This window comes from Phytophthora infestans, genomic scaffold (genome assembly GCF_000142945.1).
Source record: "Phytophthora infestans T30-4 supercont1.33 genomic scaffold, whole genome shotgun sequence".
NCBI classification, from domain to species: Eukaryota; Oomycota; class Peronosporomycetes; order Peronosporales; family Peronosporaceae; genus Phytophthora; species Phytophthora infestans.
In genome coordinates, this window is record NW_003303726.1 from 959,461 (window position 1) to 985,272 (window position 25,812).

The following is a 25,812-nucleotide window of genomic DNA, read 5'->3' on the forward strand; positions in this document are numbered from 1 at the left end:
CCTCATGCTTGGCGGGCGGAGTAGACGCTGAGCTTCCTATGGCCAATATTCACCCCTGTTAGGAAGATCGTCCGAGGCCAAATTCAATCCCCGGGACGACTACAGGTCACTTGCTCTCCACAAAGCAAATTGAGATCTGGTTCATAGCTAAATCTGTACCTGCCTGGATTTCTACGTTCTATGTCTTTTACCTGCTAAATCCCCTATCAGGCTCGGCTGCATGCCCTTTTTATCCTTGGTCCATCACACCAGCTGTATCAGCATCAGATCCACCGGATCTATGGCGTAATCATAATGAGGTCGCCATATTTTGGGTACACTTGTCCCGGATCCAAGTTCCTGTGATTCACCTTACTGCAGGTGTACACTCATCGTGGATCTGAGCCTTCCAATCTTTCATCATCATCTTACGATTGGCTGCGGTCTCCATCACTCCACCAAAGTTCGAGATCCGTTGCATCCACCATCTTCATTTCCTGGATCCAGGTCGCTCGGTGTGGGATCCTCAATCCCGAGGATCCAGAGTTGGGGAAGTAGGATCTGGGACATAAAGCGGCGGATCTTTCCATCTTTTTTGCTGCTAATATCAGATCCGCCAGATGGCGTCCACAGCCCTTCCTTCATAGGATCTCCACTCGATCCACCCACACATGGTATATCCCATATCCCCTAGGTGTTATCGAATGAGGGTGGATCCGAGTCTCCACTTGATGGATCTTGCCTTCCCGTCCGTTACCCATGCCAGATCCATCGTCGATCCATATAGGATATCGCTTTACCTCGGCCCAATTCACTTCGAGCAGCATGGATCCATGCTGGGCAATCCATATCCCCCCTAACCACCGGGTGTTGTCACTAATCTGTGATAATGACTCCTTGTCAAATCTCGTCTCTCATTTCTGAGAAAGCACTTCACCACACATCAAATGCCTCTTTTACTGCCACAATGAGGCCGTAGAGTCGTAGGCGGCCTTGCGATATTGTAGAGCTTGAATAGACGAAAGGTATCTCAAATCCAATACGCTCAGATCTGGTGATCGCGCTGGCTGGCAACGCATCTTATCTTCCAGTCATCAATAGTCCCTGCTTTCTCTAGCTTGGCATCATTTTCGAGAACATGGGGTCCCGCATTATCTTGTTGGACAATAATAATAGAGCCCCTGCGAACTAATAAAAACTTTTAAAGTTTGAAAATATTTTTATAAAAATCAGTCTGGCATCTTGGCTAGGATAGCAGGAAAAAACTTTGTCGACTAGAAATTCCCGGTAAATGGACCGAGTCATTGACATAGTCTTAGTAATAAGTGTACGTTTAGGTCGATAGCAGAGCTACGAAGGGCTTCAACCTTTTTTTACTATAGACCAAATTTCGATTTTACCATCGAAGTACTGCTTTTTGCGAAAATCGTATCGGGGCTGCGCAACTGCAGCCAAAATCATGGTTTTACCGATGTACCTTTTGTTCGGACATGATCGATAGGGAAGTTGCTCATTTGCAGTCATGTAATCCTTCGTGGCACCCTTATAAAAAGGCTAAACCACTTTCATCGACATGCACGGTGTCATACATGTGATGCATTCTATACATCCTGGCACCTTAATATGTCAAAACACAATAGTTTTTTATTTAAGAAAACAGTAAAAATAAAAAAAAGGTTTAATGTTACTATACCTAGCGGCAAGTCAACGTGACTTAACACCCATTGAAGGCGCTTAGTCTTGTGGTTATCCGTAAGTGTAGGCTTTACACGAGAGGAAGTGCGGCGTAGTGTTCCGTCGGCAAGGTGGCGCTGGAGTGTACTTCTTGGTATTCCGGCTGCAGCGGCGAGCGAGCGCTGAGTTTGACGTTGGCACCGAGGTACAGCATGTACCAGCTGCACAACCTCGTCCAACGTCAGATATCTTCCACGTTTTCGGCTGCACCCGCGATGGGGCGGAAATTGCGTCCACTTCGCCACGGATGTACCACACTTTCTTGATGTTGCGGGAGAGGTTAAACTCTCTCATAGCAGCACAGATAGCTCCACGGAGAAGCTTACTGCGGACACTCCGCTCCTCTAGGAATATCACAATGCGAAGACGTGAAGTAGGTGCGATATCCTGCTTCCCGGGTGGTTTTGACATCTCGATTATTGTATTTCGAAAAGTGACTGAGTGCGTATAAGCCTCCGCCAACCATGAAATTAGTGGTCTGTACCTAGCCATATTATTTTAATAATATAAGCCAATGGAATGCTCGTATTCGTTTAGGTGCGATTTATAAAAAAAGAAAACAATCGTCATATTGAGTGGGCCAGAGAAGTATCGGCTACGTGAATCCGATTAATATTTACGGGGCTCTTCAGAAAATACAATTGAAGCGATTGAGCAGTCTGCGTCTAATAAAGCCTTGACAAAGCAATTTACCTTGTGAATGTTGCCTGTGTCGTGCAACCTTGGCCTGAGTGCAATATTCTAGTGCGAATATTGCTTACGACTGATAATACTCCATCCATAACCGAAAGAGCGTCAATAATTGACAAAATTACTTAAAAGGGGAGTCAGAATTGGCTTTTTGCTGACATTTCCTGGCCAAAATGACTACTAGTACCATATTTGGCTGCCGTAGCTCGATTTATCAGCCAGTCTACAGTAGCTACACCGTTCACTCTAAGGGGCTGGTCGCGCTGGCTGGTGCTGGTTCTCGCTAGGGGTAGGTATCAGAACAAGACTGTGACGGGGTCACACAGCACCTTGCACAGAGGAAGTGCTTAAGGGTATTAACTACCCGAGTGAACGTAAGTCCACGTGTTCCCGGCCTCAGTGGGAACGGTTTGCTACTTAGAGGAGTAGATTTAAGACTGATGTATTTATAAGTAAGATAAGCTTGGGTCTCATACAAACTAGAGGTTACCTATAGTGGAGCTAAGTAGTCATGCACTGACTGGCTCCGAGAGCACCTGGTACCGTGTACCAGGTGTCCACAAGAGTGACGGGTCACTCTTTATGTAACATGGGGCACACTGGATTGTACCCCGTTACATCCTCCCGCACTTAACTGAGAATCACCTGATTCTCCAATCACAACTGATTCTCCAATCAGAAGTGAGAGAATTAAAACACCAAAAGGTGAATTCTCACACTGAGCAGCCACGAGACTGGCGCGGCTCTCAGTCACACCCACAGTGACTTGTGCTGCCAAAGCTCACTGGGATTTGCATCCCTATGCTCACAACTGTGTTGGCCGCAAAGCCTACACTCAGAGCTGCATTAGCTCCTGCGCTAGCGCGCGCACAGTGCTTTGGCACAGGGTGCAATAGCATCCGAACGTGTGACATTCGCCCACAGTTCGCACCAGAGGACACGACAGTCCTCGCAAACGCGTCCGGAGCATGGTGTCTCTCGCGAGGGACGACACCGAGAAGGGCAACACCTTCCCCAGCACTAGAGGGAGCTCTCAGCTCACCTCGGGCTCTATAGCTTTGGCTCCAGCAAGGATCCATCCTTGCGGGCAGAGCTTCTGCCACGCTCTCTTCGCGTCTTGGTCACCATACCAACGGCGCGAAGGTGTCCTTCATCGACACCGTGTACCGTGACGGTACACAACCGTGGTGTAGGTGTCTCCCATCGACACCATGTACCGTACGGTACTAACCTTTGGTGCGGTACGCCCACCACAAGGTTGCCATGTTTGGCGGCAACAGCTTCTGCTGTGCTGTCGCCTGAACAGATTCATGGCCAGTGCTCGCATCATGCACGACGCATGTGCAAGCACAGTGTATAGGTCCATGGACCGTACACGAGGGCAGGCTGTGTACAATACGTACCACAGCTACCCATAAGTGCTCCGTGCACTTCATGTGTGTCATGCACGACGAGTTCATTACGTGGAACTCCTGGCAGGTTGCTCGACAGCAGCCAGTGCCGATGCACGGTACGTGCGTTGACTTACAGCGTCCAGAGCGCATCGGGTCGTGGTATGGTGCATATTCTTTGCACCTATACCAGTGTCTGTCACAGACACCATGTACCTTGATGGTACTCGACCGTGGTGGGGCATATCTCACCACCATGCCACTGCGGCGTTGGTGTCTGGCATTGACACCGAGTACTCACGGGTACCAACCCATGGTGAGGCAAGCTGCCGTCGCCACGGTGTCATGCTCGGCGCGGCACCAGTTACGACTGCGTGCCTTGCCTCGACCACCACCTGGTCAGTTGTGTGTGCACTCGTGCACCACACTTGGGTTATGGCTCCACGGCCCATTATACACGGCGCGTTGCGTACATCACGTACCGCAACCGCTTTGTCGGCGGGTGAGACGTTCCGTTCACCCTACTCGACAGGTCGTTCATGACCAAGGGACTTACACTAGGCCCGCGCTTCGCCTCGTGTGTGGTTGCTTGCAACCCCAACACTGCTGATTCGCTCAGCGATTCCGAGGCACCTTGCGCCCGTGGCTTTCTTCGCCACTATGTCTTGTTCGGCTAGAGCTACCGCAGCTCTAGCCCGGCTGTTCGCCTCCAGCCTGCAGTCGATGTACATCGACGCCTGGTTCCGTAAGGAACTTGGTCTTACCTCAAGACCAGGGAGGAAAGGTATTTCCGAACCTCTCCCCCACTTACACTCGAGACTATTGAGTCTCTCGTGGCTTGTGATAGCCACTGGCAGCACGACGGCTACCTGCCTCTTGGAAAGTCAGGGAGGAAAGGTATTTCCGAGCCTCTCCCCCACTTAACCTCGAGACTACTGAGTCTCTCGTGGCTTCTAATAGCCACTGGCAGGCGCAACGGCTCTCCGCCATGTGCACTGCGTCGGTATGGCCGACCGCGTCGGCCGTGTCGACTGAAGGCATTCAGCCTTCGCGTCAGCAGTTTGAGTCTGCGCGACTTGACGTCGAGCGAGTTGCTCATGTCTGGCGAGGCCAAGACAACCTCGCGCCTCGAGCCAATGGCTCTGTGTGCGGCGCTATGTTACTCGCCGTGGGTGTGGAACTCTGTTACCCACACCGGAAGCGCATACAGCGACTTCCTTATCAGTTATGGTCTGAGTGACCTTGCGTGGAACTTTGTTACCCACGCTCGGAGCACCGAATGTCGGTCTCCTTAAGCAGCTTCACTGCTTGCGGAACTTGTTACCCGCAGTGTGGACCTATGTTACCCACCTGGTGAATGCCCTTAGGCACCACCACTGTCGAAGCGCATACGGCGCGACGACCTTCGGTGTTGGGATCGGCTGGTGTGGCAGACCCGCCCACACACCGGACAGAGTTGGTGTCCACCGACCGAGTCAGAGGAGTCCGGGCCCTGGACTCCGAGTCGCTTGAAGCGACGTCGGCCTGAACAAGGTTCAGACCCGACTTGCGGCGGCTGACGTGACGTGGCACTTCGTTACCCACGTCGTGATGTCTCGTTGACGACATCAGAGGCACTCGAGACCTCGTGTGGCACTGTGTTACCCACACAGGAAGCATGGACAATGCCTTCCTCTTCAGTTATAGTCTGGGCGACTGCGTGTGGTACTGTGTTACCCACACAGGAAGCATGGTCATGCCTTCCTCTTCAGTTATAGTCTGGGCGACTGCGTGTGGTACTGTGTTATCCACACAGGAAGCGCATTCAGTGCCTTCCTCTTCAGTTAAGGTCTGGGCGACCGTGTGGTCCTAAGTTACCCACCTGGTTAGCGCTTAAAGACATAACCACTGTCGAAGCCCGTACGGCGCGACGACCTTCGGCGTTGGACGCTGCTGGTGTAGCAGGTCCACACGCCGGGCAAAAGGCCCATGCCCGTGGCATTGCCGCAGCGTAGCATGGTCTTGCTGTACGCAGAGCTGTCGGCGCGTTGACAGCTCCGTGACGCTTCTGCGTCCTGGCGGTCTGTATCAGACGCCCCAGTCATGACGGAGGTGGGAACATGACTCACCAATGCTCCGTCATAGACCTGGACTGGTAGGCCCTTCTCAGCCTTGCCACACCAAAGTCCGGGCTGTGCCTTATGTTCGGCACAGCCATGTTGTTCATGGCGAGAACTGCGAGCGACACCGCGGTGCGCGAGCTCATCGAGCCGAAACGTTCAGGTCCGTTGAGGACCATTGATACTACCGTACCAAAGGCTAGTCCATCAAGGACCAGCCCATGACCGCCACTCTGACATAGAGTGCAGTCGGATGTCGCTATGCCAAGCGACGTTCCAGCGGCGTATCAACGCCCCAGAACTCATCAAACGTTCAAGGGGTACCGTACCCCCGTACACCGAGTGTACTACCAGCAGCCCATCACTGCCCTTCACCGGTTTGAGAGAACCACGTCTCTCTGGGCTAAGTCCCGTGGTGTGCACAACCTGCACACCCATCACAAAGACTTAGCGCTTTTCAGTAGGGCATACCGCCTCTACTGGTGGCCGGGAAGTCTTCGTCCACCTGGCCGTGGCCTGCGCCACCGGACTTGGGGCCCACGGGCCGTCTTCTTCCCGAGGACTAGCGAGGGACACACACGCTGGTAGTGTCCATGTCCGCCGCATCCATAGCAGCGGACCAAGCTCTCGGCTGAGCTTAAGTCCATGGGCTCGGACTCGCTGTACGCACCGGTATCAGCGGGCTGCGTGACAGCAGGAGCAACAGCGTCATTGCTGCGATGCTCCGCCTCCCGAGGAACGCCATTCTCATCGTGGCGATGTTCCTCTTCCCGAAGAGTACCAGCCTTCTTGTGGCTGTACTCTTCTTGGAAGGCGATTCGAATCGCCTCCTCCATAGTTGTCGCTTGCACCTGGAATAGCTGGGTGCGAGCAGGACCGACCTTCAGGCCGTCCATGAAGACTGTTAGCTTAATGTCTTCAGGCAGAGGATTCCCTGCCAGAGATGCCACCAACGTGCGCATCTCTTGCGCGTACTCCTGCAGCTCACGTTTACCTTGCTTACACGCGAGAAAGCGTGAGCGCTGGCGGAACTCGTCGTTCGCCGGTAGGAACGCGGCTCGAAGCTGCTCACACAGCTGAGCCCAGGATGCAAAGCATCCAGGAGATGTCGTCTCCCTGGTGTATGCCCAGTGCTTGGCACGTCCACCAAGGTTGGACAGGGAAAACGCCACCCGAACTGGCTCGTCCGAGATGAGACCCGCCTTCATGGCGATCTCCACCTCACGGACCCAGAAGTGAAGGTTCTCTCCTTCCTTCCCCTCAAACGCGGGGACCTTCAGCCACACCGGCTTAGGCCTGGTTGCCTGGGGAGCGGCCATCGTGGCCTCCAAGCCCCCGCGGACGTGAGCGATGAGACCACGCTCGTAGGTCTCAAACGCGGTCACGCGTTCTTGTTGCTCGGCAGGCGTCGCCGCCGCCAAGCTGCGAAGGACATCTTGTCCAAAGATGCCTCCCATCTTCCGAACAGACTCGTACTGTGAGTCGTTCAAGCGAGGAAACTCGCTTCGGTCCATCTTGGCTCAAACGTTGAGCGCACAGAGGATTCAGGTAGTTCAATCTACCCGCGATGGTGTTGGATTGACTACTAGTGCTACCAAGTGTGACGGGGTCACACAGCACCTTGCACAGAGGAAGTGCTTAAGGGTATTAACTACCCGAGTGAACGTAAGTCCACGTGTTCCCGGCCTCAGTGGGAACGGTTTGCTACTTAGAGGAGTAGATTTAAGACTGATGTATTTATAAGTAAGATAAGCTTGGGTCTCATACAAACTAGAGGTTACCTATAGTGGAGCTAAGTAGTCATGCACTGACTGGCTCCGAGAGCACCTGGTACCGTGTACCAGGTGTCCACAAGAGTGACGGGTCACTCTTTATGTAACATGGGGCACACTGGATTGTACCCCGTTACAAAGACGCTGTCTGGTTTTCAGTGGTTGTCGTCCCTTGTAGAACCGTTGGCAGTGTTCACTTTAGACTTCGCGCGCTCAAGTACACCATGCCCCCTACGCGTCCGGTGAGCGGGTCCGCAGGGATCCATGACATCGTCAGCTACCCCGCGCCAGAAGCAGCCCAGATTAACGGATTGCTCGTCGGTAACAGTGACACATTAGCGGCCAGCGCCACGCTACCCGCTCAAGCGGATGCCAACCTCTCGGGCTCTTTGGGTGGCACCGCGGGGTCGAGTCCTTCTGCGGTCGACCGCGGAGGACCCGTCCCCAAGCGTAGGAAGGGGAATAAATCTAAGAAGTTGCCAGCTTCAAGTGGCAAGAAGCCTTCGGCTATACTTGACTGGACCGAGAGCATGGTGCAGGATCTGATGACGCTGCGTTCTGACACCTACGCGGACCGCTTTAGCAGCGCAAAAAACAATGCAGCCCTCAAGGTAACGTGGCTTCTTCTCGCCACGGGCATGAGTGAGCGGCGGAAGACACCGATCACAGTGTCTGCAAAATGCAAAATGCTGCCATCCACTGCCCAACTAGAACCCGGATACTCAACTCTTTTGCAAGTTCTCAAGTTGTCCCAAAGTAGTAACATTAACCTACCCCTCAGCTGGCGGCAGTCAATCACAGCGCTCTTTACACCTAAACCTAACTTAAGCACCAGACCCAGAACCAGCACCAGCCAGCGCGACCAGCCCCTAATTAACGTTAGTCGTGCTTCGAAATTAATCGTGCATTCGCGCTTTAGTGACGTCACAAATTTGGGATATTTTAGAAGGCTACACAAAAGCTGCGGTTTTGGGCAGATCTCGGCAATTACTTTATTCTAGTAAGCTTGGTTTAAATAAAAACTAGTTGCTTTTAAATAGCGGGCAGTTACATTTCCAAAATTCTGTGCATCAACCTAAACACTATAATTAGTCATGGCATGACTAATTAGAGTGATGGTGTAGATCGATTTGTACTTTTTCAAGGCCTCGATTTAATAAAACGACCTCTATTTTTTACATAGGCTAAGTGAAAAGGACAAAAGCATTGAAATGCCCAATAACAGTAAATCATGTAAAGACAGGACACCTGTGTATCGCAAAATACTTTTTGTGATTTCAGGTGGTCCAAATACACATTTGGGGTTATTTTTTTTGCACCAGCGCTCTTCGTGTCGTTGCCCGCCATGTTCTTCCTGAAGCAGCTTTCGCGCGATCTCCTGCTGCACCCGATGCACTTCGGGCCTAAGTTGCACGATATTATCCGTTTGCGACTAATCGAGGAGGTGGAGGGCACGTCGATGGGCAAATATGGCTACGTCATCACTGTCACAGAGGTGCGGGACGAGGATATCGGCAAGGGCGTGATCCAGGACAACTCGGGCTTCGTGTGCTTTAATATCCGCTACCGCGCCATTCTCTTCCGCCCGTTTAAGAACCAGGTGCTGGACGCCGTCGTGACAGTCGTGAACCAGCTTGGATTCTTCGCCGATGTGGGGCCACTGCAGGTTTTCGTGTCCCGACACGCCATGCCAACGGACCTCAACAACGGCTACGACCACGAGAGCAACGCGTGGATCTCGGACGATCGCGAAGTCGAGATCCGTAAGGGCTGTGGTGTGCGACTCAAGATCATGGGCGTCAGCGTCGACGTCACGGAGATCGTAAGTGGCGAGTATCCGGTGTGAGTGTATTAATTCATATCTGACGAGGATTTCTGGTTGCTACTTGTAGAACGCTATCGGAACCATCAAGGATGATTATTTAGGCCTCATTTCGTCCGACAACTAACCTTCCGGTCGTGATACACTCTTGCCGTCAATAGTGCTTGCCACTTTTGGATAGAAATGACTATTTCTTTTGATGACGATGCATATTTCTATCAGCCGACTAAATGGAGCTGTTCTGACAGTGAGTTCTATAGCTCCAGGAAGTGGGTGGACTTGCGGTGCTCCTTCTCCAGGATCGGCTTGACGTCCTCCAGTGTCACGTCCTCGATCTCAAAGTTGTGCGCTAGCTCTGCGTGTAGCTCGCTCTCGAACTGCTCGCGGTTGGCGCATTCCTCCTTCAGCACGTCCTTTAGCGGACATAGGAACTCAAGGTGACTGCGTTGTTCACGGTACTTAGGCTGACGTGCTGGGTTGGTGAGATACTCCATGTTCTTGGGGTTAAAGTCCCACAAGAACGATGTGTGATGCAGCCATCGACCCTTAGACAAACTCTGTGCGTTGCCACCGAATTTGCGGTCGTTGATCACATAGTCGTCTTCCCGCAGTGAGAATTTCTAAAGCATTAAACGACAAACTCAGTCGATGCATGCCAGGTATACCAGTCAATACACTGTGCATACCAAGTCTTCTTTGCAGATACGCGAGAAAAAAGGCGAGAAGAAGTTCTGCGACCAAGCCATGATCTCGCGCGGGAAAGGTTTAACCTGTGGGAAGTCCTCGTGCTTGCAGATGAACGTGGTGAAGACTGTACTGTGGTCCACAATGACGGTGCCACCTCCACTAAAGCGCTTGAGCACCGGGATACCATCTCTAAGCAGTCACCATCATTCTGTCAGTCTCTTTATGGCCTCATCATTGCAACAGACGCACCGCTTAACGGCGTCTTGGTGCAACAATTGCTCCGGTTTGCCCGAGATGCCCATGACGATGGTGGGCAGAGAGTGTTGGTCATTGTAGATGAACCAGTTGCAATTCGAGTCTGCGCGGAACAGCGCCTCCTCGATCTTGAGCTGCTCCTGGATGGGCGCCCGTAGACGCAGGAAGTTGACGACCGGCTTGCGCGTCTTGGTGGCCATTTTGCTTTTGGTCCGCTCTAATCTTTCGTGATGAGCAAATTTGACCAAATTATCCGGCAATTGGTATCCGGATAATCAAAAACTAATCCTCGGGCTTGGACACGTTGACAAAATGGCGGAGCCGCTGCTACTAGCGGCTCGCGAGCTCGTGCGAGGATCTGTAGCGTCACTTCCTCCTGACTTCGAGGTTGTAGCTTCAGCTGCTTCTACGATGCATCTAGCCGTGTTATTCCGGTCCCGAACGGCGCAAAAATGCGTGCGTTTGGGCGTGTTTAAGACGGACGATGATAACAACGTAGAGGACCCAGAACTCGTCGATATACTGACCGAACCAGGCGATTCTGAAGCTTCTCGTAGCCAAGATAACAACTGGACGCTTGTATGGAGTCCAGACCTTAAATTCCTCGTCGTCAGCGGTCGAATTGCAAGCGCAGAGGGCGAATCCGAAGGCGTTATGTGGATATTCGCTCGTCCTGCATGGCTGGCTTCAACTGAAGCTTCCGATCCTTCTGATGGACCCCCACTGGTACTACGTTTAGAACCAGCCAAGTACCTTACTTCAAAGCATTGGAACCCTGCAACCAGCATCGTGAACGTGTTCTTCCCGACGCAGAACGGGAATAAAGTGTTCGTGCTGTCCGAGGACGGAGTGTGGCTCAGTGTGAGCGTGCAATTGGCCAAATTGGCGCTAAATGCCATGAACCCAGTAACTTCAGAAGATACTACAGACATTTTTACAATAAAAGTGGTGAAGAAGCTCACGGAGTGGCATGCAGGTGTCACAGCCGCGTGTTACGACCCCAAGAGTGCTACACTCGTGGTGAGTGGAGGAGTGCGAGACCCTAGCACTGATTTAGTGGAGAAACAAGCGTCGTCATTGAGTGTCTGGAAAGTTCTGGGTGACAAGGACTCCAAAGACGTCGCAGAATTACTAGACTTTACAATGGTTCTAAAGGGCAAGAAACAGCATTTGGACGACGAGAACGACGAGAGCGAGTCCGACCTTATCTCTGTCATTGCAGAGGAGAGTGATGGTCTTCTTAGCAGCGTCAAGAGCACGCTACTTGCCCCTTTAAAGATGATAGTTGGGGGTGACACCTTAGAGACCCGAGTGATGCGAGGCTCTATCTGTCACCTCGCACTCGCACCCAATGGGAACTACATGAGTATGGTGGATGACCTTGGACGTGTAGCAATCCGACAGATTGATATCTGCGCTGAGGTGCTGACGTGGCAAACGGTAGAAGACGTGGCAGTCAACTCTCCGGACAGCGCAATGAAGCGCGTTGTATGGCTGACATCCGACGTATTGGCACTTTTTCTCACCGACAACAACGTTATCTACTCGAGATTTATCGCTCAGTCGGAGGAAGGAGCTGTGTCGGGATTAACCAGTGACAGCGATAACGACAGTGTGTCTTCTTCGGGGGCTACAGGTCGCCTTATACTCACTCCTACAAGACACTACAGACCTACGATGGGTGCAGTGACTAGCGTTCTGATACTCACTCCTGGGGTTGCTAAGCAGAGCACTGTGTTTACTACGTACGAGCTTGTCATTAGTCAAGATCTTTGGGTGGCGAATCAGATCCAGAACGTAAAAAGTGAGTCATTTATTGAGCTGCTTCTGGACGCACACAAGTTCGAAGACGCTCTTGCGACGGCGCAACTATACGAGCAACACGGGGACTGTATTAACGTCGATGGTATTCACCGTCGTATATGGATGAATTACCGGGAAGAATCTGGTCGACTACACGAAGAAATGGAGCTCCAGAAGATCGTATTTCTATCCACACGACCCCGAGTTCTTAAACGTGGAGAGCGCGACGAGTTCATCGAAGCTTTGGACCATTTACGCGCTGTTTCGGACAAGAAGTGGGTGCTTGAGGAATGTTTGAAGATGGTCGCTGATGACTCAAGTGCCAGTATGAAGAAGATCCTTGATGTTGCGTGGGATGCGTGGGTTAGTGTGAATGGCGGCAATGAGAATGGCACTGAGTTGTCACAGGACAAACTGGATCTCCAACGCTATTTCTATCGCTTAGAAACAATGCGACTGGTTCTGTGTGATGTATCCTCCACGTCAGTAGCAGGTGACCAGCTCTTTGATGGAGCAACGTACGCGCTGTTCAGAGCTTCATCTGTCGTGTCGACAGCGAAGCAGTTTGCTCGAGAGGGGCGTGTCAGTGCACTCTCTATTTTACTCCAACGACATGGGTGGAATCTGCTTCCTCATTGGTTAAATATTCTGGAGCTGCTGCCACCGTCGGTGTCTCCATCGACATACGCGCTGTTACTCCCGATGATTCCTACTCAGGTAGAAGACGACGCACAGTTCTACACACTGCGCAGCTCAGGCGTAGACGGCGTGGCTCCAATACCTCTTCTCTCTGAAAATCGAGTACAGGACTTAACTGACGAAGAGCTGGTCGCGTTTGAGGCGTTCTCCAACATGCAACGTGAAGAGCGCATTGCAGCGTATGGCGAGTGGTTTTCCAGGAGGATCCTCGAGTTGGATGCACGTTTCGGTCAGCTTACATTCGCGTACGAGCTGAGCAACTTATTCGGCACGTGTCTAAGTGGATGGACGTCTCCGGAAGCCAAGAAGCCACTGGAGGAGCTCTGTCTGCATACAGAACGCTTGTATAAGTGCGTGTACCCGTTGCATTTATCAGCTTGCTGCTTGCTCCCATTGAGTGAGTGGGCTGTACTGTCAATGCAAGACCAAGCTATCATCGTCGTGGGCTCGGACGAACGGGAGATCACAGGAGACGTCACGCCGATCATCGATCGTTTAGATGCAGTCTTTGTCTCGCAGCGTAGAGACCACACATATGCTCTGGATGAACTCTTCTCTTGGCTGGCAAAGACTATGGCGTCCAAGTCTTCGCTAGGAACTCTGACGCTTGCAGCTCAGCTGATCCAACGCAGTAACCCGTCTATCAGTTTATCGAGGCGATACATTCAGAGCAACGCTCGACTTATCGAGACTGCGGTCGATGTCGTGTACTCCGTCGACGCCTCCGAGATTGTCGGTGATAAATCGCCCAACGTGGACGAAGAAGTGTACATACAGCGTCATGTCGCTCTAGTGGAGCAACTGTGGGCTATTTTCCAGTCTCTTCCTGTTCGTAAAGAGCACGATCCTCCTGAGATCGCGCAACTACAAGTAGCTGTGGACGAGATGGAAGATCTCATGGTCACGATGGATATACTCAGCAAATACGGCGTCGTGTCGTCACCTAGCAGTCTCAAGTATCGAATGCTAGCAAGCGCAGATACCAGCGTTGGACCTCGTAGTTTGCTCGAGCAAATGTGCGCGTTTGCTTTATCTGACGAATACTCTGATGACGAGGATAAAAGCGATGGAAGTCAGTGGCTAGAGGTATTACAAGATGCTATCAAGCTGAAGGAACATGCGTTCGGTGAGCGACTGAGTCAGGAGATGATTCTGGACGTCATTTTGAAGCATCTGCTAGCTCCTGGTCGCGCCTACATTGATGCTGCGCAGAACCTAGTGAGTCATTGGATCGCTTCGGACGTGGAGGCTGTGGAGCATGTTCTGGATGCCTTGTTCGGGACAATTCGAGCGGCGTTGGACTCTGTTACGGGATACTCGGAGGATGCGAGTGCGAATAAGGTCCATGAAGCGGCATTGGGCTGCATCAACATCGTTAAGCAACTGCTATTGCTGTCCGTGTGGGACGACGGAGACCGCGCAGTTACTGGAGCTAAGCAACACTACGAAGTGTTGTTGGCGGTCGAGACAGATAGAGCGCATGCCTGTGAGTTGCTGGACTTATTGACGTATGGAGCAGTGAAAATGTCGCCGTCGCAGCTTCGAGCGAGTCATTCAGAGGAAGAAGAAGAGAAGGCCCGCGCTCGACTGGATGCTGTGTGCCAAGTATTTGTGAGTAACCCGAGCAATTACAAGCCGTCAGCGCGAGCAAGAGAGTGGCTAACACAGCACCATGGGGATGCTACTGAGACGTGGAGTGGGCCTCTGGCTGCGGTGCTGCATGTGGCCAAGCTACTGCGTGTCGACTCGCACAAGCTCGAGATCTGGATGAAAGGAGCGTACGCCGCGCTGTATTGTATGGACTTTGACGTTGCGTACGACTTGACCATGCAAGTTATCGACGGGATTCCAGACGAGGTGGATGCAGTCACAACCAGCCACAGCAGTGACAAGTTTACGCTGCTGCATTTGGTGTCGTTAGTGCTGGATCTTGTGTCTTCGTCCTCGTTCGGGTCATGGAGTAAGAAGCGCAAACTCTGTGCAGCAGTATTCAGTGCTGCCAACGTCTCGTCGTTCGATCTCTTCGCGCATCACGTAACAGACTTGGTGTTGTCTTGGCTTGAGAAGATCGAAGCGATTCAAGCTTTAATGCTCGAGCTGGGCTTGTCCGACAGTGACCTGGAGCAAGGTCGTCTAGCTGGAGGTAAGGCCATAGGCAGTGCGGAAGCTGTGCTGCTGAATGAGCTTAAGATGGTGGTGGAGCTGCTGCATGAAGAAAAGAACGACCGGCAATTCCTGTTACGCTTGTTACAGCGTGGCTTGCAACTCACTCAGGTGACGCTGAACAGTGATACTGAAGTCGAAACTCCAGCGTCTGTAGCGTCCTTCCTCCAGCAAATGATTCAACTGTGTGTGGAAGAAGCTGTCGAGTTATGTACCAGTGACCATGGAGACTGGCAGCAGTATTTGGAGCTTTGTTGCAGCTACTTAACGCTGTTTAGTGACCTTTGCGCTGACGATGACAGCTTCGAAATATTTTGCACCGATACAGTCCTCTCGTCTGTACCAGACTCCAGTGAATATGCGGTCGTCGTGCGTCGCTTACACCACTTTTTCCTGCTCCAAGCAGCTCGAGCAAAGGACGACACGACGGACAACAGTGTACAAGCTCTGCTAACTCGCAGAAAGCGTCTAGAAACGTTGTCTGCTTCGTATGATGCCGCACGTCGAGCTGTTGGCTCTGGAGACGTTCAAAGTGGAGCGCTAAGTGACGTGACAGCAGAGAACGTGATAGAACCGGAGCTGTTGGTGTCAGACCAGCGCTACACAAAGCTAGCTGAACGATGTCACGAGCGGCTGATCTCGCAGAAAAAGTCCCAGGAGCTGGACCAAATGAGCGCGTTCTTCAACGCCGAGTTGGATCTGGAGCGCTTCTCTCTTGACGACAGCTACAGGAACGACAAGATCATGATGTTGGCCACGAAGAAAGAGCACTTGCTGCTCGCCAGACAGTTCGCGATTAAGTATGGTGTCGACGAGTACGAGTGTGTGTTGGCGTACATCAAACACGCACTGCTCTGTCCGTCCGAGACCAGTCGAGTGGGTCGTCGTGAGCAATTGGACGAGGCCTTCGCTATCGCTCAAGTTGATATCTTGGAGGAAGCGCTGCAGAGACCGATAGTCTTTGGGGACTTTCTACTGAAGAGAGAGACGCTAGGAGAGCCCAGTTTGTACGAGACAATCAATGGAACAGATCACGTTGGCGTGCTACTCGTGCTGCGCATGGTGTTAGAATGCTCCAAGCGACTTTACCAAGCGTCCACGGACTCTTTGTCGTCCTCTCTCTTCCCTTTGAACAAGTCTTCGATCGACCGTATCACGCTGTTGTTCATGTGCTTGAAGAAGCTCAAAGAGATCGGAGACGCGCTGAACAACGGCGTGTTAGTCGACCTCAAGCTCATCGGTGCAGCCTCTACTACCACCGAGCTATTGACAGTGTCACGGACAGATGCGGTAGCCAATAGAAAGGTGGCTGTCGAAGCAGTACGTCCCTTATTCACCGGCAAAACCATCAAGCTCGTCACCAAGATCTTACGCAAGTTACATCGCGTAACACCCAGCGCTATGGTCCTGATCTACATGAACGATTTACTCGCAGGGATCTGGAGAGAACATGGCGCTGGCAACAGTACAGGAGCGTTGTCTGCAGACTTGGCAGTGTACGCGTACGAGTCGTGTGTCCCGTGTCTCTCCGTCCTCTCGAACGAGCACTTAATGCTGTTCCATTACTTGTTCCTGGACGGATCGAGTGGCACATCCCCACCAGACTTAATAGCGCATCTGGACGTTCATGAGGAATTCTACGGACAGTCTTTGAACGGTCTACAACACTTTGGCTCGTTGTTGACAGCTCGGAAACGTGTTGAGCTTGTAGCAGAGACACTGACGCTGTTCCTGACCAAGTACAGTTCGTGGCAAAGTTCGGGGTCGCACTCGAATGTTTCGTCTGCGTCGTCTACGTCGTCATCGTCCTCGATATCGTGGGACCCCACACAGTTCAAGAGGGAGGAGCAGGAACTGCATTACTTGGAGCGTCAACTGGCCGAGAACGTCTGCTTCTTAGTATTAAGTGAAGTCGAGCAGAGTGGCTTGGTAGTCACTGGTGAGACACAGACGTTGCTGTCGAGTTTGAAAGCCTGGTTTGCGATGGACTCTCTGCAACAAGCTGCCAATGAACAAGTGCTTCACAGCACTGTACTATTGGAGCTTTGTCAACGTGTAGCTTCTGTGGAACTCGCAAGTCTCGTCATGGAGTTATGTCTAGTTTTTGGTGGTAGCAAAGCCAGCAGCGAGGTTATAATCGCGCAAGAGTACGAGACTGCAGTGGCCACTTTAGTCCAGCGATGCATGGACAACGAGACAAAGCCGACTGCGTCCTGGGTAGAGCAGTTCGTGTGGACGTGGGTGACAGGATCAAGTGCTCCCAACAGTAACCATATGTCAGAGCTTGGATGCTTCCTTGATGCCACTTGCAGCTCTCGAAATACCAGCTCAAGTGCAGTCTATGAACGTGTTGTCACACTGTTATCACAGTCGCCGTCTACGCTACTGAAGGAGATCGGACTGAGTCGACTTGCATCGATGAAAGACGCAAGTGTCGTAGCCACGGTACGTGACGCAGTGTTGTTTCAATGTGGACAGTTGATCGCGTCTCGAGAAGAGCTCCACAAGTGGACAGAAGCTGCAGTGCTCAGCCACGTACTGACAGCCGCAAGTAGTGGTAATACGGATTGGGACTTCGGCCTTCACGTCAAGGCAGTGTGGTCTGTACTGTTAACCACGTACGAGTTGGACGGACAGGAGGATGCGCTGCGTGTGTTTGAAGTTCCAAGTGTCGACATCTCCACCCACTTCGCTGCAGTGTTTGAAGAACTATTAGCGTTCATTGAGCTGTGCTGTAGTGACGACAACCCCAAGACTGTGACGTTTACAGAGACGGCAACGATGGCGTTAAGTAACCTACTCATACGTCACGATGGCGGCGTCGACGGGACTGCACAACGCAGTGCCTTAGCATGGCAACACGAGCAACAACGTGCAGTTGAAGCGCGTGTTCTTACGCAGTTCCAAGTGGGAACTGCGAGTGAGACGACAGCGTCATCCCATGACGACGCGACGTGTTGGGCAGCGCTCTTCGCACGTGGCGTCTGGGGCGCTCGCGTGTTGACTTGGTACACGACACACGCGTACGCAGAGCTCAATGACCAAGAGGAAGTCACAGAAGCAGTCATCTTAGTGCATTGGGAGGCCCACAACGTCGAGCTGGCACTTCAACTGCTTCTTACGTGTCCTTTCGATGGCCTACGAGCGAGACATATCGATCGTGCGTTGTCCGTCGTCCGTCAATGGCCACATACGTCTCGTAGCTGGTCTAGAGTCATGGAACTCGCTCTACTACGCTACGACGTCGCTGTGTTATTGCAACATGGTCTGCACTCGTCGATTACTGCGTTCGTACTGCAAGATACGAACAGAAAGCCAACACTCTGGACATCTAGCGGCGCCTACGTCGTCTGCGCGTTAGTGACGCAGCGCGAGTTCGCCGCTGCCGGACGACTTACGTGTGCATTGCGACACGCTCATCCGCTGCTTTGGGACGTGGAGAACGCGCGTCTGCTGCTGGCGAACTACCTACGATCTCTGGCTTCGTCGCCAGCGCAGAGTATACAGCGCGAAGTATACGTCCAGACTTCCCGTCGCTTTGTAGACGCATTTCTCTAAAAGAACATAAAGAGAGTTTGTGGGCTTCTTTTGACTGACAAATCTGAGTCTCTCTGAGTTTGTATCGGTTCTCTATACGTTGAGCTTAAGTAGCTCCACTACGTGAGGGTTCCGCCAGTCTTTACTGGGATCTTCCAGATGCTCTTCGAAGTCCACGACATCGTTCTGCACGTTCTGCTTCATTCCTTGCGTCACCGTCTTGGTCGCTCCATCCGCCACCTTGAGTCGGTTCTCTACCTTAGTCCAGCCGCGTTTCACGTCCTTGAGTAAGATCTGGAGTCCCGTCTTGGCCTCGCTATTGAGTTGCTGGCCGTCCAGCTATATATTGCATACAAACGTCGAGTTTAGAGCTACGAAGTGTGAGTTGTGACCGAGACTTAACGCACCACCAAGACGCAAGCTCGCGAGCTGTTCTGCTCCACTTTGTCCGCCACTTTTTCGGCGAAGTGACTGAGTCCGTTGCTGGAATCAGATGGCGAGTACCCGTTTCCGGCGTAGTAGAAGCCCACGATCTGCAGCTTTTGACTCTTTTGGCAATGCGCGTCCACCATGGCACACGCTACTTCCAGCAGCGGCGCTAGAGGAGCCTCGTGGTGGAAAAGTGGCACAGCATCCGAGATGGAGAAGCCTTGGCCTTGTTCTGTTCCCAGCAATAAGCCGCATACGGAGTTCGCCGGCCGCTTGGCTGCGTGCAGCACTAGCTTGACGTAAGTCTGCGTCGACACCGAGTAGTCCATGGATTTTAAGTTTTTGACTTGAGAAATATAAGCTTCGAGGTGGAGGCATATATTTCTGTTGTAGAGGGTTCTGACAACTTTTGTGTTCTTATAATAGATATGGCAGTGACATGAGGGGTTGTAATGACATCGCTTCAGTTTGTGTGGCTCTGGTGTGGCTCATTTCTGATTCCCGTTCTATGCCAAAGTCTGCTGCTCTGAGCGCGCCATTGCTTCATTGCTCTCGATCTACCGGCGCGAACACAACGAGCCATGGCCATGCAGAGCAAAAAAAAGCTCCGTCGCTCTCCCTCGCTCACTTCTTCATCATCAGACTCGTCGGATTCGTCGTCTTCATCGTCGTCTTCATCGTCAGACAGTGACGCGTACACCACGTCAAGTGTCCCGCGCTTCCCACCTGTCCCAGCTCCAGTGTACCCTCCGAAGGTTGAGCGTGTACTACACAGCGCTAAGAAGAAACATCGATCGGGTATTCTATCTACCTGTACGCTTAACATACCGTTCGAGCTACTAACAATCATGTTTTCTGCTAGATATCGACCCTGAGGCTTGGAATCGCGAGGGGTTTGCAGGTTCAGATGTATGTGACTTGCCTCTGGATGAGTCGAATCCAATTAAGCGTGAGCACTGCAGTGAACTGAGTGTCAAAAGGTTCATCGACGAGTACGAGCGTCCAGCGGTGCCTGTGGTGATCGATGGAGTACCTGAAGCTGACGGATGGGGTGCGTTAAAGCACTGGTCCTTAAAGAAACTCAGGAAAAAATACAAGCGCGTGCAATTAAAATGCGGCGAGGATGACCACGGCAAGTCGATTCGAATGAAGTTCAAGTACTTCATGACGTACATTAACAACCAGACGGATGATAGTCCGCTCTACATCTTCGACAGCACGTTTGATGACCATAAAGACACTAAGCCATTACTAGACGACTATAACGTACCCAAGTACTTCCCAGAAGACCTCTTCTCCTTGGTGGGGGAAGACAGACGCCCGCCCTACCGTTGGTTCCTAGTTGGACCTAAGCGTTCCGGAACCACATTGCACTTGGACCCACTAGGCACAAGTGCGTGGAACACTCTGATTGTCGGACGCAAGCGCTGGGTTCTCTTTCCTCCACATTTGCCTAAGACTGTCGTGAATGGCAAGAAATTTATCCGAGGAGATGAAGACGACGAAGCTGTCAATTACTTCATGGACCTACTGCCACGTCTGAAGCGAGCGAATTCACCCAAGACACTGCAGTGTATCGAGTTCATGCAATACCCTGGCGAGACGGTGTTTATACCTGGTGGCTGGTGGCACGCTGTGTTCAATGTGGACGACACAGTGGCAGTTACCCAAAACTTCTGCAGCTCGCAGAACTTTCCCGCCGTGTGGCGTAAAACTCGCAGCGGTCGTAAACGCATGGCCGTTAAGTGGCTGAAGAAACTCGAAACGCACAATCCAGAGCTCGCTGCGTTGGCTACCGAGCTCAACCAGAAGGACAAGTACGTCATGTACAGCAAAGAACGCAGCAGTCACTCGTCGGCTTCGTCTAGCTCGCACAAGAGGAAGAAGAAACATGGCGATCACGACGAACTAGAGTCTTCACACCAAAGTGGGAAGAAGAAAAAGAAATGTTGCTAAGCTTTTAGAAAAGTCACCAGGTTTTGAACGCATGAATAGAAATACAATTTTTGCAACATATAGACGTCAACAAGTAACACACTTACGCACATTTTGTAGCCATGTCGAGTAGCATCCGGACGTTCTGATAACTGAGTCCTACTTTCGTGACGAGACTTAGATCCGGACGCGCTTTCGGGAACCAGAGAAAATCCGGATGATCCGACTGTGATTCTTCTACCCACTCACCACCGAGAATATTGTAGTTGTTGTCCAGTTCAAGCAGATATGTGTATGTCTTGCTGGTCTCATACTTGGACGCATGACCGGAACGTACAAGTCCTCCGTCTTCGAATGTCTCGACCATCCAGGACACACTGGTCTCCACGTACATGATCCGTTGAGCTGCACTGTTGAATGGGTACGTTGATACTTGGAAGAACTGGTTGGCTGCATCACCTGGCGTCATTTCCCGTTGAGTGAGCACCTTGTAGCTGTAAATGGGCTGGTTCCACACCTCCGCACCAGCTGTGACATCCATGACAACGGAAGCGTTGAACCGTCCAATGATGTTGGCAAGAGCGACGTGCATGAAGCCAGGCCCGAGATCGCGACGTGAGGAATCAGTGTACCGCCCATACTCGTCAGTGTCGTCACCACTACCGGTATCCGGGCCGTAGAATCGTGCACCTGTGAAGACTGTTGCGAGGTTCGCTCCATCGTAAACTTCCGACAATAGAGCTTTGATGTCCATAGGCTGAAATGTTACGCCGTTGTAGTCGACAGCACAGTTTGGCTCGGGTTCAAGTAGAGCCGCTGGGGCCCAAGCGTGACAGATGCCGTACCAGGTCGGGATGCAGTAGCCTCGAGCCTCTCCATCACGTCGAGCACAGACGCTGCCATCGCGTCTGCTAGCACAGTCCCAGTTCGTCCAGCACGAGGTTTTAGACGCGGCCATCGACACGACGCCAGTGGACTTGGAGACACTCGTCATTAGATCATCTGGGTCCAGACCAAAGGCGCTGGCGTACTTCTCAGTGGCACTGAGATCGCTAGCGGACTTCCAACGGTAGTTGATACCGTCGAGGTAAATAGCCCAGTAGCTACTAGGCCAAGGCATGACGTAGTACGCTGCATCTGAAGCTAAGTTGTTCACGTTGAGCTCCAAGGGCGTACCAAAGTGTTTTTCCAGTTTTTGAATGTCCGACGTGGTTTCTTCCAATACGCGTTCATGCATACCACCCACTATGGAATTGTTGCCTATTTCGATTATCGAGCTCTTGAACACAGCCGACTGTTTGGTAGAAGACGAGCTTTTGGAAGTTGTCGAGGTGGTGGTACTCGTCTTGCCACCATTCTTTGTTGTAGTTGTGCTCGTGGAAGAACTACTGTTGGAGCTGTGGAACGTGGTGACCTTGTATTCGTGCACCTCGTACGTGAGGACACTCAAATTCGTACCAGGGGCAATGCCACCAAAGGCAGGGCTGGTATGGGAAAGCGACGTCGCACTGGAGACAATGGTCACCGGGTTGTTTGCAAAAGGTGTGCCGGTTGTCCCACGTAGCAACAAACCCGCAAGTATTGCAAATTTGGCAACGAAAGATGTCGAAAGGTACCAAGTTAGCCTCATGATCTTGGGTAACTGCGGTGAGTGATGCAACTTACAAAATGGTAGACGTGAAGCCAGGTACTTGTACTAGTACTTCATCTTGCTACCGATATCCCTTGTGAGGATCGCTATCCTCAGGACACGAACAGGAAGAAGCGGGTCGACAGATGTCAGGTAAACGGTAGCCTTGGTAAAGTCGTCTACGTAGCCCCAGAAGATGTTCAATGTGATCCAAATTCTCTCAATGAGAATACGGTCACTGTGGAAGTTAGGAATAGAGCACGTATCGCTTTTGTGGGCCAGAATGAAATTTGTTGTGGGTGTACTTGCTGATAGCCGCAAAGGTCGGAGTTTACCAGCTAAAAAAATACCTGTTGGATGATCTTATACTTCAAGGGGACCGTCACCTGCAATATCCACTGGCAACAAATGCCTCTCCTTTGCTGAACAACATCTAGTGAGCTCTTGACGTCCATCCATCTACATCTGCAGGCTCGCTTAAGCCTCCGAAGCCGTCTTATATACTCGAAACTCGTGCCCACAGGGGATGAAGGAGCCAGGTGTTGTAGCCAGAATCCACAACCAGAACAGCGTCTCGGAGTCATTATAGGTCATTGGTCCATGCGTTCCCAACGCCGCGTATGTCTAGCGGAGCACTGGTGACATCCTATTAGTTGCCTTGCTCCCAGCCGTTGACATGTTCTGAACTTCGATCACTTTGAGTTTGTATGCTTGACCGATCCATTGGACGGGCAAAAGCGTGGCGTTCCACAGCTGGCCACGTAGTAAAATTCAACATGTCTTCTTCATTGAAGACTCTTCAAGCGTCACAGCGCTTGGGGCCCCAAGTTGGGGGGCATGTAGGCAAGCAGGTGAACTCGTTTGCAACCGCACATCGATCCGCCGACTCGGCGGCGCCGAGGCGGACGGCGCTCAAAACGAAAGCCAAGAACAGCATAATATATACAGAAATGTAAATTCTTATGGAAAGGGATGGGCACCCAAGGCTGTGTGCATGTCGAACACACGAAAATTCAGTGGTTGGACGTCTCTCACTTCCCAACTCGAACGCTTGAGGCCGCATTGCCCAAGCCAAGCTCCAGCAGCTTAGAATACCCCTTTAAGCTCTCAGCCAGAGGTCCGACCTTCTCTTTCATCATGGCTTTCACTCGTTCCATCGCTCTATTCGCCGGCCTGGCGCTGGCTGCCTCGAGTGCTCAGGGAGCGACGATTCTTGGCGGCTACACGCAGAAGAACGCAACAAGTGACGATATCGAACTTCTCACGCAGGCGACAAGCAGCGCCAACATGTACAACAAGAATGTGGACACGAGGATCTGCCTCATTGCTATCGAGAACCTCGAGACGCAAACGGTGGCCGGCACCAACTACAAATTCCAGGTGGCGGGTTGCCCCGTGGAAACGGACGACGAACTTGGAGCCTGTGACGATCGCAACTGCGACTACTCCAGCTACAACATTGTTATCTTCTCTCAGCCGTGGAGTGACACGATCGAAGTGACGTCCATTACGCCTGCAGAGTACCAAGGATAAGCTACTTTATAAATGTCGATGTCTCCGGGCTGAATATTTTGATCAATACTTAACGACGCGCCTTCCATGTCTCTTCAAACGAGGAGTTTGCCAGAGAATGCACAAATGATCTAATCCTCATACTATGGCTACCGTAGTAAGCCTAAGGGGGGGCAACTAAGATTCTTCCTGGTAAAAATTTGCATTTTGAAATGGGCGATCGATACCCCTTATTTGGGGCCCTAATAGGGTTATCACGGCTGAAATGTTTGAATGTTTCAGCAGCCAATTAGCAGTAAATTTAATCTTCACTTAACCCTTTCGTGAACACATATCTTGATGCCTATCCAGAATCTTTGTAAAACGCAGCATTTTGCCGCGTTTTGACGTGGTGATGGGCACCCCTGCGACATCCGAACCTTAACAACGTGACAGCCGCTGTTTCATTTTACGGTAGGTTGCCCCTAGAACGCGGCATTTTGCCACGTTTTGCACAGAAATATCCACGTCGGTGATTGGGCAAAAGAGCGCGCTTGTCAGATTGGTTTAGACTGGCCAATCAGAACCATCATAAAATATAAATTTCCTAACGTCAATTTTCCCATCACATATGGTATCTGAGGATAGACATGTGAATCGCCGAAGTTGGGAGTCCCAACCGAGTCCAAACTTTGGACTCCAAAGGCGCTATTGGATAATGGCACCAACTCCGGTTATCACTTACTAGTATTGATTACCGTAGTGCTGGCGTCGTCATGCTATAATATTGGTAATATAAGTCGTTCATTGATTGCTACAGTGGACGTGCGTCTGCTAGCGTAGGTATGCCGAATCGCTGCAGTCAAAGTGTGTATCACATCTTATTGCCTTCCTTTTGTAATAGGATAGCCGAGTATATATTTTGTTCTAAGTATTGACTGGTCCAACCAAGCATATATCTAGTTTTACGTATTGACTGGTCCAGCCGAGCATATATCTTGTTCTAAGTATTGACTGGTCCAACCGAGCATATATCTTATTTTTTGTAGTGCTAGAAGTTCGAGCTTGCGAAACTGAAGAAACAATTACTGGGAAATATAATACATATTTAATCTTAGGTTTGATAGCCAGTCTATTACTTTTGCTCTTTCATAATTGATACGATGTGAGACATTCGTTAGAGCCGTTCATTTTCTAATTTGTTCCGTGCCTCCCATGCCGGGAAAACGCGCGCTGGCAAACTTATAGCACGCCAGACGAAAGCGACGCCGGACACGAGGCGAAGTTAACGCTCATAGTAGCCATGCTATTCCTTTGGCGTCGACATTAGACTTCCATGGTGTGTGGAGAGAGCTGAAGGCGGCTGGATGGACGTCCAAGCCGCCACGAGGCCTTGACAACAGATACCGGTATGTGCTTCCAGGTTGCACTGCAAACGAAAGAGAGGGCAAGGATTTCTTGCTTGGGGAGGAAGGCGTGTTAAACCACTTCGTGCAACATTGTCGGTACCACAACTGCTCTGTAATGACGTCGATTATGGCTCCTAAGCAATATAGTGACCAACGTTATATGTACAGGTAACCCCCAAGTTGTGCATGAGAGCGAGGGACAGCTGCCCCAGCCAGAAGCAGATACAAGACCATCCACCACAGCTGACCATCAGGTAGGTGATCCTCCTGGTCGGCGACTTGGCAGC

The 25,812-nt window shown here is 51.5% G+C and overlaps 7 protein-coding genes across 7 annotated transcripts; 4 read left to right on the forward strand and 3 right to left on the reverse strand.

Annotated features, from left to right (window-relative positions):
- Positions 1-8,986: 8,986 nt before the first annotated feature.
- On the forward strand, positions 8,987-9,687 carry PITG_14885 (DNA-directed RNA polymerase II 19 kDa polypeptide; the record flags this gene model as incomplete). The annotated part of the gene is made up of 2 exons (XM_002899021.1): positions 8,987-9,487; positions 9,558-9,687. 2 exons carry the CDS (start codon positions 9,011-9,013, stop codon positions 9,612-9,614), a joined length of 534 nt encoding a protein of 177 aa, XP_002899067.1.
- Positions 9,688-9,741: 54 nt separating this feature from the next.
- PITG_14886 (uncharacterized protein) lies at positions 9,742-10,629 on the reverse strand (the record flags this gene model as incomplete). The annotated part of the gene is made up of 3 exons (XM_002899022.1): positions 9,742-10,107; positions 10,174-10,363; positions 10,424-10,629. 3 exons carry the CDS (start codon positions 10,627-10,629, stop codon positions 9,742-9,744), a joined length of 762 nt encoding a protein of 253 aa, XP_002899068.1.
- Positions 10,630-10,741: 112 nt separating this feature from the next.
- PITG_14887 (uncharacterized protein) lies at positions 10,742-18,652 on the forward strand (the record flags this gene model as incomplete). Its single annotated transcript, XM_002899023.1, has 3 exons — positions 10,742-11,575; positions 11,654-15,658; positions 15,704-18,652. The coding sequence occupies 3 exons, from the start codon at positions 10,742-10,744 to the stop codon at positions 18,650-18,652; spliced, it is 7,788 nt and encodes a 2,595-aa protein (XP_002899069.1).
- A 38-nt stretch (positions 18,653-18,690) lies between these two features.
- On the reverse strand, positions 18,691-19,397 carry PITG_14888 (uncharacterized protein; the record flags this gene model as incomplete). Its single annotated transcript, XM_002899024.1, has 2 exons — positions 18,691-18,970; positions 19,039-19,397. The coding sequence occupies 2 exons, from the start codon at positions 19,387-19,389 to the stop codon at positions 18,725-18,727; spliced, it is 597 nt and encodes a 198-aa protein (XP_002899070.1).
- Positions 19,398-19,622: 225 nt separating this feature from the next.
- Positions 19,623-21,023, forward strand: PITG_14889 (histone arginine demethylase, putative; the record flags this gene model as incomplete). The annotated part of the gene is made up of 2 exons (XM_002899025.1): positions 19,623-19,858; positions 19,923-21,023. 2 exons carry the CDS (start codon positions 19,642-19,644, stop codon positions 21,014-21,016), a joined length of 1,311 nt encoding a protein of 436 aa, XP_002899071.1.
- Positions 21,024-21,098: 75 nt separating this feature from the next.
- Positions 21,099-22,625, reverse strand: PITG_14890 (glycoprotein elicitor-like protein; the record flags this gene model as incomplete). The annotated part of the gene is made up of 2 exons (XM_002899026.1): positions 21,099-22,210; positions 22,337-22,625. The coding sequence occupies 2 exons, from the start codon at positions 22,623-22,625 to the stop codon at positions 21,099-21,101; spliced, it is 1,401 nt and encodes a 466-aa protein (XP_002899072.1).
- A 1,137-nt stretch (positions 22,626-23,762) lies between these two features.
- Positions 23,763-24,158, forward strand: PITG_14891 (protease inhibitor EpiC3; the record flags this gene model as incomplete). The annotated part of the gene is made up of 1 exon (XM_002899027.1): positions 23,763-24,158. One exon carries the CDS (start codon positions 23,763-23,765, stop codon positions 24,156-24,158), a length of 396 nt encoding a protein of 131 aa, XP_002899073.1.
- Positions 24,159-25,812: the final 1,654 nt, after the last annotated feature.